At 42.5% G+C, this 12,336-nt stretch overlaps 1 protein-coding gene across 1 annotated transcript in view; it reads left to right on the top strand.

Annotated features, from left to right (window-relative positions):
* Positions 1 to 12,336, top strand: part of INTS7 (integrator complex subunit 7) — a 48,931-nt gene that overhangs the window by 26,719 nt on the left and 9,876 nt on the right. The window contains exons 10-13 of the mRNA XM_080909825.1: positions 983 to 1,080; positions 4,559 to 4,798; positions 6,167 to 6,304; positions 7,562 to 7,768. Coding sequence (XP_080765951.1) covers positions 983 to 1,080; positions 4,559 to 4,798; positions 6,167 to 6,304; positions 7,562 to 7,768 — 683 coding nt within the window. The remainder of the gene's footprint in view (positions 1 to 982; positions 1,081 to 4,558; positions 4,799 to 6,166; positions 6,305 to 7,561; positions 7,769 to 12,336) is intronic.

Here is a 12,336-nt window from a genome sequence, read left to right as displayed (position 1 = left end):
GAGCTGACAGGAGCATGATTGGATTTTCATAGAACCCATCTCTAGGTACATGCAACATTGACCTGACTTATACGCACAAGGAAGTGCATTTTGGACAGTCTCCACCTCAGTGATCATGTTGACCTTTATAGGGGCCACAAGCTCAGCAGTCCTCCTACCCACAGCACAATATGTTTCTTGTCCCAGTGTTTTTTTCTTTTTTTTTTTTTTTAAGATTTATTTATTTATTATATATGAGTACCCTGCAGCTGTCTTCAGACACACCAGAAGAGGGCATTAGATCCCATTACAGATGGTTGTGAACCACCATGTGGTTGCCGGGATTTGAACTCAGGACCTCTGAAAGAACAGTCAGTGCTCTTAACCACTGAGCCATTTTTCCAGCCTCCCAGTATTTCTTCACACTGTTTGCCAAGGCCCTGCAGTAATTTGGGAAACATTCTCAAACTGGACATTTGATTGATTTGACTATTTGAGTAAAAATCATATCTTTCATGTGGTGTAAGAAATTGCTGTATGGTCTGAGTGACCTAAGTTACCTGTGACATGTCCAGCCTCAGGGACTCACATGTGCTTGGCAGTACAGTGCTGCGGCTGCGGGACATACCCAGAACAACTGCACCTCATGGTTTGTCTGTGGGGCTCTTTTCTTAGCTGTGCTGGTAGTGATAGTCCAGTTTCTCTTTACAGCTTCATGACCTTACTTGTTGATTTAATATGAATATTTTATATTTTCAATAATGTGAGAGAGTTGAGGTATCTGAAGAGAGCCTTTATATTTCAGAAACAAATTGTATGTGCTTTTATAAGGTTCTTTTTTAAATTATTCATGCAGGGTATTCACGTTTTGGTCATTCTTTCCCCTTGCCAGGAAACTTAGATTTACATGTTTGTTTCCTGTATTAGACGTGAAGTCTCTTTCTGTCTGTGCCTTTGTGTGCTTGTCTCTCTCCTGACCACCCAACCTAATGTTTTTTTCCAGATCTCTTGTCACTGGAGCAAGATGCTGTTTTTGGCCTGGAATCCCTTCTGGTGCTTTGTAGTCAAGATGACAGTCCAGGTGCTCAATCCACTGTGAAGGTGAAGATGACATGATTTAATACACTGCCTCTTTCCATAGCCTAAATTGTGGGGTAATCACTAGGGCGCAGGCCATCTACTCTGCCGTGGTTCCTCAGTTTTACCATTATAAGGCAAATGCAGCCATGAGCGAAATGTGGAAGGAAGGACATCACTGTTCTAACACAAATGGGGGCCAGACTTAGCCCACAAGCAAGAATTTTTCATCCCCTGGCTTAAACATTTACCCTTGCCCTTCACTTTAAAAATTGTCACTATGCACCTCAGTCTGGGCTGGTACTCACTGTGTAGCCCAGGATTACCTTGAATTGGAAACAATTCTTCCACTTCTGCCCTCCAGGGTGTTGGGATCACAAACTTATACTACAATGCCCAGGTTGAAAAGTGGCCTTTTGACTGGTAATATCCTAAAAGGGAGGCACAGAGAAGTCTGAGAGTTGGTGTGTTTTGATGAGCTGTTTATTAAATTGCTGTGGACTCCCATGGTGCTCATTGCAGTATGAACAGGCAGAACTCCAGCACTGTTTTAATCTGAGATAACCCTCATGACCGTGAAATAAAAACTTGATAAATTACTAGGTATCCATTTCTAAATATTTATTAATTTCCAAAGTATAGAGGTTTTAGTTTATAAAGAAAGGGAAATTGTGGTTAGGAATTTTCACCTTCAGAGGCTGGGGAGATAGCTCCACAGTTAAAATGTTTTCCATGCAAGAAAAGAGTTGGTCCAAAACTCATCTGAATGCTAGGTGGATGTGGTGGCCCACCTGAAATTCTAGCTCAGAAGATGGAGATAAAGCATCCCTTAAGCAAGCTGGCTTACAAAGTAGCTGTATCAACAAGCTCTGGTTTTGAGAGAGAGAGACACACACACAGACAGAGACAGACACAGATTGCCTCAAAGAGTAGTTGGAAGAGTCACTGAGAAAGAAATCTACATTAGCCTCAGGTATACATACATGTAAAAAAAAAAAAGGTTTAGTTATTTACTTTTAATAAAGAGTTTTTACCTTCTGCCTGGTAATCCAAGTACTGGGGAAGAACAGAGACAGGAGGTTTCTTAGGAGTTTGAGGCTAGCCTTGGCTATCAAGTAAGTTGTAGGTCATGCAGATTACATAGTAAGACTCTGTCATTGTTGTTATTGTTGTTACTTATTTTACTTTTGAGATTATAATATAATTGCATTATTTCTCTCCTTTCTCCTTCCAAACCCTCTCACATTATATACATTCTTAAATACATGAATGCAACCTGCTTCTATCATGTTACTTGTATGTATCTTTTCAGGGCTGACCATTTGTTATTGGGTAACCAGGTAATGCACTCTTCTCTAGGGGAGACTAATTCACCCACTCTCAACACCCCTTAGGTGCCTATAGTTCTTTGTAGGGTTGAGGCCTCCTGGGCTTTCTCTCTTTCATGTCATCCATCATGTCTGTTATGTCTTTCATTGCCCTTGTTCCTGGTCGTGTTGGTGAGACTTCATGGGTGTAGTTTGGCATTCTTAAAGACACACTCTCACAGCCCCTCCCAGATCCTCAGTCACTTACTTAACTCTCCTCCACCCCCTCCTCCACAGTGTTCCCTGGGTCTTAGGTGCAGGACTTGTAGATGTGGCTATTGAGATAGGTCCTACAGCTTTGGTGATGGATGAGGACTAACTGCACTTACCTATGGGTATAAGTCAAATATTACAAGTGTCCTTAGGGATTATTCTAGTTTAATAAAGTGGTTGTAAGTTCTCCAAAATACATGACTTCACTAGCCCTGGGTAGTCGGTTAGATTTCCAGTGCCAGGTCTGATTTCTTTCTTGTTGAGAAAGTCTCAAGTCCAGTTAGAGAGCTCTTGGTTACTGAAAGAGTGTATGTGCCACTATTGTACCTCTGGGTTTATTCATAAGATATTGGACTTAATATAGTATAGGGCTGTACATAGAGTACCAGGAAGGTTCCAGTGTTAGAGGCTCTTCCATGTGTAGTAGGATGTTGATATTCAATAAGGAAGTGTAGCACCAAGCCGAAGGCAGTAAATCTTTTGCTGTAAAAGTAGGTGTGGTACTCATGTGAGCACAGAGTTGAGAGTAATTACTTTATGAGTTAGACCTTGAAAAATGAATTTTAGTAATTAGGAAGGATTATTTGAGCCTAAGCAAGCCATATTTACAATCAAGTCGGGGCAATAAATGTGCCATTCATATTGAAAGGGTTGTGTCTGAGTGACTGATCAGAGGGAAGTATAAGGTATGGGGGCCGTTGTGTGCTAAAGAGTGTGGACTTGGTTTTGTAGGCAGTGAGGAGATGTTAGGGTCTTGCCTTTGTTGTAGTTACCTCTTTGTATAGTGTGTGTCCAGCTGATGAGGATGTGTATATAGATATTTCTTGAAAGCCTCTTAAACATACTAGAAAATTAAGGCTGGGGGGGGGGGGGAGACTTGTTGAAAGCCACCTATCTTGTGTGGGTGAATGTTGACTTTGTTTGTGACATGTTCCCTCATTACACTGAAAAGCTTACATGGTTGGAGTCTGAAGGAAAGACAGATGGGCCATGTTTTCTAGAGATTAGAACTAGTGGGACATTTGTGGTAGAAGAATGGGAAGGAGAATTTTAGAAACAAAAAATTAGCTGTGGAAAGTGAGAAGCTTTCATGTTTTAGTTTCATTTAACTAGGAAAACACAGGTCATAATCTACTGAGAAACTCCCCAGCTGTCAGGTCTTGGATTTCAGTTGAGCAATAAATAAGAGAAAATTAGAAGCGTCTTTCCACACTGATGCTCCTAAAGTCTTCAAGGGCATCTGAAGCCAAACCATGAGTAAACCGAGAATGTGCTCTGTTCACAAACATTCTGGAGTCTGTCACCATCCTGAGTTCTTTTTCTTTAAAAGATTTATTTATAAGTACACTGTAGCTGTCTTCAGACACACCAGAAGAGGGCATCAGATCCCATTATAGATGGTTGTGAGCCACCATGTGGTTGCTGGGATTTGAACTCAGGACCTCTGGAAGAGCAGTCAGTGCTCTTAGCCACTGAGCCATCTCTCCAGTCCCCATCCCATCCTGAGTTCTACTGTGGGTAGTTTACTAACACTCTGTAGTAGCAGGTCCTGGGATGTGCTGTGGCTTTGTCTCCTTGGGGTTAGCCTCATGATTTTTATCTGCCTATTGAATGGTCACATTGAACCTGATGTGAGTAGTTGATGCACATTCTGGGCATGTTTCAAGTATGTCACACTCCTGGTATGGGATCAGAATCTTGTGTTTCTTATGGAAAAAAAAAATGGTGAGCCTACAAAAAATAAGTCCTTGAGTCTCCGTAACTTGTACAAGGTGTTCTTTAAAGTTTCATACGGGAATTTGAAGTGCAGCAGTGCACTCTCCCTCTTACCCCTTTGCAGTACTAGGGACTGAAGCTAGAGCCTCATCACAGGCTCTGCAGTCCTCTACTAATGGCATAACTAGGCTGTTCTCTCTGTGCAGAGCGCTCTCAGCTGTATGGTGAAGCTGGCCAAGGGCCAGCCCCACTTGAGCCGGTCAGTGGTTGACACTTTGCTGACTCAGCTGCACAGCTCTCAGGACGCTGCCCGGATCCTCATGTGCCACTGCTTGGCAGCCATTGCCATGCAGCTCCCGGTCCTGGGTGATGGAATGCTTGGTGACCTCGTGGAGCTCTACAAGGTGATTGGACGGTCAGCCACAGACAAGCAGCAGGAACTTCTGGTGAGGATCCGCTTTCTAAGCCTGCTGTAAATGACTAGGAATGGGTGTGTTGGCAGATATCTAAGAATGTCAGCACTACTGTTAGACTGTAGGTGAAAAGCAAACAGGTAAACATGATCTCACAGGACTGGGCAGTGTACAGTGTTTGCCCAACATGTAGAAGATCCTAGCTTTCGTCACAGTACCTCAAAAAAATATTTAAAACTAAGACAGTACCAATAACTTTTGTTGTTTTCTTTTGAGACAGTGTCAGTGTAGTGCAGATAGACCTTGAACTCAGGGTAGTGCACTTGCCTTGAACTAGCAAGTGCTGGTTGGGATTACAGTCATGAATCTTTGTACCCAGCCACCACGAGCTTTTTCTACAAGTTAAACCTCCCGAGTTTAGAATTTAAGCACCTGAGCTGCCCAGAAGCTCATAACTTATAAGCAGCATTGAGTGAGCAAAGTCTGTGCTAAGATTTCCAGTATCTGAAACACATTTGTTCACAAGCATTTCAAATAGAGACACTGAGCCTGTTCCTCCATTTGGTTTAGAAGCCAAGTCAAGTTCAGGCTGGGACTCAAGTAAGACAGGAACCTGGAGGCAGGAGCTGGTGCCAAGACCATGGAGGGTGCTGCTTACTGGCTTGCTCTGCCTGCTTTCTTATAGCACCCAGGACCACCAGCTCCTCTAAAATGGCTTTAGCTTGCATCAAGTTGACACAGCTATCCAGCATACGTGGTAATTTTAAATCCAGTCAAGTTGACAGTAAAGGTCACACTCCCTGTGTTAACTCCTCCTCTCCCTCCTCTCAGGGGAAGCAACCATCTTTTCTCTGTGTGCTGTACTTAGATAACATCAGTATGTACCCCAAACTAATATATGCATTGCTTTGCATATTTTAGCTTTGTGGAAATATTATGCTGCAAGTCAGCTTTCATGGTTTGCCTTTCTTGCTAGTAATTTATATTGATCTCTGGATTTATTTCACTGATGTATTTCACTGTGTAATTATATCATAATTCATTTTTCCTTAATAGTGAGCATTTTTTCTAGTTACTTGCTTTATAAGCAGTGCTCTGAATAAAAGGAATACGTTGCTTAGTGACTTGAACATGTAAATGAAACAAATGTCACAGAAAGCTCACCTTGTTCCTTTTTATCATGCTTCGTTATTTTGTGTCAGTGTGCACAAGTGAGTGAGGAGGTCCAAGGACAACTTTCCTTCCACCGTTTAGGGCTGAGGTATTAAAGCCAGGTTGTCAGGCTTGACAGCAGTCTTGTTTACCTGATGAGCCGTGTTTACTCTTCTGTTTTGGTGATCTTTAATTTTTATGTCTGTCTTTGAATAAAATTACATGTTTTCCTTACCTGTTGTCCGGTAGGTAAGTTTGGCTACTGTGATTTTTGTAGCCAGCCAGAAAGCGCTGTCTGCGGAAGTGAAGGCAGTAATCAAGCAGCAGCTTGAAAGCGTCTCCAGTGGGTGGACTGTGTACCGGATTGCCAGGCAGGCTTCCAGAATGGTATGGGCTTCCCTTTTGAGTGAAGGTGCTTTGTGGGATGTTAGAGCATGCACTTTAAGTATTATTATCATTATTATTATTGTTATTATTATTATTAAGTCATTATTATAGTCAGAACTCAAAAATACATAAGGAAGTTGTCTAAGCCAGTGTTCTATTGCTGTGAAGAGACACCATGGCCAAGGCAACGCTTGTAAAAGAAAAGCATTTAGTTGGGGCTGGTTACAGTTTCAGAGGGTTAGTCCATTGTCACCATGGTGGGAGGTATGGCTATAGACAAGAAGATACTAGAGAAGTAGCGAGTGTTTTATATCCTGATCCACAGGCATCAGGCAGAGACATTGAACCTAGCATGATGTTTGAAACCTCATACCCACACCCCCCTTCCCCCCAATCCCCGTGACACATTTACTGCAACAAGGCCACACCCTATGATCTCTTCAAACAGCTCCAGTCCCCGGGGACCAAGCAGTCGGATGTGAGCACATGGGCCATTCTCACAAATTTCTTGTTACTTATGGTCTCTGAGGATGGCAAAGAAGTAGTCCTGACTTAACTTTCCTCATAAGCTGGGGTCAATGTGATAAGTAGGTGATGTTGCACACTGCGTCTGGACATTGTTAGCACCACTTTTACTTTGCTATAGGTTGTGGTACCTGAGCCTCTTTCCACCTGCTGATTCTGTCATTATTTATCAGCACATATTTTCTTCTCATTCTTTCTCCAAACTGGTCATTGAATTTCTTTAAGACGTACAAACCATAGTTAGCACAGAAGCCTGGGGCTCAGTACAGAGACCAGAGTGTGAGGAACACAGCTCTGGTGGTTGGAGCAGGTGCTGTTCTGTGTCAGCTCCCATGGGAGGAGCGTAGATGGCACTGGTGACTGATGACACTGAGGATTGGGCATCTCTGCCTCCAGGGTGCTGAGTGCCATTCACCTTCCACCAGCTCTGTCACCAGCTCTGCCACCTCCTAAGTATCTCCTACAAAACAATACACAGCCACTTACATTCTCTGTATCTTAGACTAAAATTCTAGACTTGATTTACAATTCACTCCACCTATTTTCCTGTTGGAACCGTTTGAGTAAAGAACTGAGGCATTGTGTTATAAAAAGCAGCTTGGCATATTTTTCCTGAAGAAATATTTAGACTGTCCTGAGTTATGTAATATGAGACATGATGTTTGGGCTGATTCTGGGTTTGTCCTTTACTTGCTGATGTACTTGCCTCACCCTGGCCTCTTTCTTTCTTAGGGTAATCATGACATGGCCCGAGAGCTTTACCAGAGTCTGCTGACGCAGGTTGCATCAGAACACTTGTACTTCTGGCTGAACAGTCTGAAGGAGTTCTCACATGCAGAGCAGTGTCTGACTGGACTGCAGGAGGGTAGCTTCAGCTCAGCACTTTCCTGCATTGCTGAGTCTTTGAAATTCTACCACAAAGGGATCGCCTCCTTAACAGTGAGTGCTCTCCCCATTCGAAGTGATTGGTGTAGGATGCTCTCCTCTCTGCCTTGGGCTATCCCCTTTTGACAACTTGTGAAACATGGTGGTGATATCATAAAATACATATACAGAAATAAAACTCTCGTTAGTATTCTTAGTTGATGATAACTTTTTATACCACATGTAGAGAAATTTGCTGCCGAGGCAGAAGGGGTAAATGCTGTGAAGGGAGTCTCCTTCCTCCACATTCTTGATTGGTAAGGGGCTAGCCTGCTGTGATGCCACAGTCACGCACAGACCCTATTCTCCTTTTTCCTGTTTGGCTGCTCACCAAGTCAAGGTTTTCCAAGGTGTTTTGTGATGTTAAGGATTGAACGTTAGCCTTGTGCATGCTAGGTAGATGCTCTCTTCTATCATCCCCAGCGAGTGTTTTACTTTGTAACTTCCTAAATCAGCAGCCCTTTAATCCAGTTCCTTGTTGTGGTGACTCCCAATCATAAAATTACATTTATTGCCACTTCATAACTATAATTTTGCTACAACTATAAATTATATTGTTAATATCTACTTTCCTTTGGTCTTAGGTGACCCCTTTAAAAAACCCAAAGGGGTCATATCTCCAGGTTGAAATTTACTGCTTAATAGTAAGAAAGAAGTTGTTGAAATTCTCATGTGCCATTATTTAACAGTTTGGATTGCAAATAGGAGACCCTACACATTTCTTATTTTTTGAAATTTTCCCCGGTTTCTAGAAATGATCCTCATCCCTAAATAAGAACTTACTCCCTAAAAACAGCATTTTCTGTATTAGTCAAAAGGCATTTCTCCCTAAAAATGAAGAGGTCCTGTACTCAACATTAAACATTTTTAAAGCATTGTGACACATATATATTAAGCTGGGGCCTATTTGCATATGTTTATTATGTATTTTAAATAGTATTAAGACTGGGCCATTTCAAAAGCAATGTTCCAAATGAAACTAAGAGTAAATGTCATAGACCAGCTATGCAGACAACTGTGGTACATTTGGAATCCTACTAGAATTGGCTGGCAGTATTTAAAACAAGCATAAAGACATAGCATCTCCGCTCCCACCACTGTCCATCTCTCTCACACCCGTAAGCTTCAGACTAATGCCTCAGCAGTCTCTCCAGCCCTCCTCCATTTTCAAAGCAACCCTGGCTACCTCTTTGCCCTTGACTGTTCTGGAAAAGGAACGGTTGTTATGCTTTTATCAGGCTAATAAATGCCACAGAAAACGGCATTTTCTGATTTGGATTGATAAGATTACTTGGTTTTCTAGTTTATGAAGAATGGGAAGTTATCATCATTCGGTGGTAAAAAGCACCAGGCAGGGACTTAAGGCTCAGTTCTGGCAGCTCTTCCCTGAATTCACACAGTGGCTCTCAACTCTGTCACTCTAGTTCCAGTGGATCCAATGCCTCCTGACAAAACATTTGTTCATAGAAAAATGAAAATTTTTCAAAAATCTGCTGAGCAGATAAATTCACATAATAATGAGGCAGATGGGAATAGATTTTTTAAAATTCTGTTGAATATTTAGCAGTTTTCTGTTTTCGTTGTTGTTTTGGTTTGGTTTTTTGTAATGTCTGTAGTTACTGAGTAAAGCCAGGATCTTTACATAGAGCAGTTGACTGACAGTGGGCTCCCTCTGCCTTAGACTTCATTCTGCACTGACTCAGTGCCCCTGAGACAGGGCTTTGGGCCTTAGTTTTTCTCATGCTGAAATTAAGTTACTATATTCATCACATTACCAAAGCTTGCTCAGTGCCAAATGCTATTCTTTAAAGATGAAAACAGTAGCCAAGAAGCTGCATGTGCTGGCTCATACCTGTAATTCCAGCACTTGGGAAACTGAGGCAAGAAGGCTATCCTAACTGTGTCTACCCTGGACTGCCTACTGAGCAGCTTGAGCTACAGTGTGAGGCCCTCCCTGAAAGAAAAGAAGAAGCACATACACTACACCAGAACAAAACAGAAAAGGAGGAGGGGGGAGAAGGCTCAGATTCTGTGTTTAGTATGTTCCATGTTATACACAGCAGCAATGCAGTGTCTGGTTCCCTGTGCAATGCTGTATGATAGCGGGGTCTTGCTATGTAGAAATAAAGATTATACATGTTTAGGAGATGGGTCTGAGATTCACCTGGGGGGTGTTGCCTGGCAGGTGCTCAGTCCTGCCTCCATCCCCTCTTTGTAATAGGTAGGAATCACAGAGGTGGAAAGTGCATGAGGCAGAGAAGAGTGTGGGTTTGAGTGCTGCAGAGTAAGAAAGGTGACTATGCTTGCACAACAAAACACATACAACTGTTTTCATGCTTTTCTCAGGTTTCTTCCTATTTTAGCCTAATTAGATCTGTAACACAAATAGAACTGCTTAGTTAAAACAGCCACTGAAGTGAGTTAGGAATCAGCCAGCCATTTACTTCAGCCCAATGTGAAAGGAAGTTTGCTGTTCCTTTTCCTGGGGACTGTTTGTAGACCTTTTGATTATCCATGGTGTCTGCTGGATCTGCTAGCCTTGGAAGACAGCTCACCTAAGCTTTAGCTCCAGTGTCAAGAAGAGTAAACAATGTCCCACTGTCTCCTCTGACACCTCAGACTCACTTAGCCTATGTTGTGTCTCCCAGATGTCCCCCTACATTTTAGGCACTAGGACCTGTTAACACTCACTCTCTGGCCATGATGAACACTGACTGCTCTTTGCCGTGTCCTTTTCTGTGTGTTCTGTACTAACAATGACTCTTCTTCTATACAACACACAAGCTCATCACCTCAGCTCGTCAGCAAGACCTTCCCAGCTTCTCCTTTGGTTTAGAGTGCACGCTATGATGTTAATGCCTGAGTTTTTTGCTGTTTTGTTCTGTGTCCCAGCCACATATACTTACCTGTGCTCCTGTCTCTTCTAAGCTTGGTAACAAACAGTAAGTTGAAAATAGGAGGTAGGCACGAGAGAGAGGCCTTGCTAGAGGACCCAGGTTTGGTTCCCAGCACCTACATCAGGAGACTCACAACTGCCTGTAATTCTAGCCCCAGGGGAGCTGAAGCCCTATTCTGACCTCCATGGGTACTTATACATGCGTGGCATACACACACTCAACACACTAATTTAAATTTTTCATTTTTAATTAGAGTTATTTTTATTTTCTATGGTTTGCCTTCCTGTATGCCTCTGGATTAGGAACTAGAGTTACAGGTGGTTATGAGCCGCCATGTGGGTGATGGGAATTGAACCTGGGTCTTCTCGAGGAGCAGCCAGTGCTGTTGATCTGTGAGCCATCTCTCCAGCCCAGTAATACATTTTTAAAGTTTGCAAGTAACAGCTAAAGAGGCAGTTGTAGTAAAGCACTTTCTTCCATCTTCCTACTCGAACAAATTAAACCTGACATTAAAGACAACTGAAGTAGTTTCTTTAAAGAGTTTTAATTTATTTTACTAATGAATACACTGTGGCTTTCTTCAGATACACCAGAAGAGGGCATCAGATCCCATACAGATGGTTGTGAGCCACCATGGCATTTGAACTCAGGACCTCTGGAAGAGCTCTTAACCATTGAGCCAACTCTTCAGCCCAACCTATTCTTTAGTATCTTAATAGAAGCTATTTTATAGCTAAAACAAAATATTGAAAGATTTAAAAAGTCAACATAGTCAAATATTGAGGATGGTTTAGTTTCTTATACTCAGTGCTTCAAGGGTCCCCACAGTTGGAGAAGGGAGCAGGCAAATGTGTGCTGCTTCTGTAGAGGATGCAGGAGTCATAGGCTCTGTCTGTTGTTTACAAGTAGAACGCTCCGCTGAGGGCAGTGTGCGCCGCTGGGGATGCTGGTGACAGGAGTGTGACGTGGTAGTAAGAAACCACACCAGGGCTGGAGACATGGCCCAGGGGTTAAGAGCATTGACTGTGCTCTTCCAGAGGATATGCGCTCAATTCCCAGCAACCACACGGCAGCTCACAACTGTCTGTAACTCCAAGATCTGATACCATCTCATAGACATACATGCAGGCAAAACACCAGTGCATATAAAATAAAAAGTAAAATTTAAAAGGAAGAAACATATCAGTATATAGAAGCAGCTGTCTTGTTAATTTACCCTGCCTCCATTTACTGTTAAGTTAGCACACTTAGTGTGTGCTTTTTTATTGCAAACACATTGCTAGCTTCTCTACTCGGATGTTTGCTAACAGTTGGAGGCTCCTGCTGCTGGGGCTCAGCCCACTACCACTCTGCTCTTAGAGACTTTCCTCTTGAACGTTTGTGTGTGATAATCTGTTCTCAGGTGCCTGTCTCTCTTGGGACAATGAAAATGTTAATGCCTCCTGTGATGTCTTACTAGAGACTGAGCAAATCACGTGCTAAGTTTAGGCAATAAGGAACCTCTGAAAGTCAACAAGTTGTTCAGGTTTTCATGCAGTGCTACCAGTGATGAGTTTCTCTGATGTTACGTCTTTCACACGGTAGTTTAGGTATTTACCTATCAATGTTATGACTTGTGCATAAACTGACAAACACAGTCCTTCCATGGCTTCCAGGAAGGCGAATTACAAGGTACTCACATAGGTA

The sequence above is a fragment of the Micromys minutus genome (genome assembly GCF_963924665.1).
Source record: "Micromys minutus genome assembly, chromosome: 1".
NCBI classification, from domain to species: domain Eukaryota; kingdom Metazoa; phylum Chordata; class Mammalia; order Rodentia; family Muridae; genus Micromys; species Micromys minutus.
Note: the sequence above shows the minus strand (reverse complement) of the source record. Positions and strands in the feature narration are given on the sequence as shown.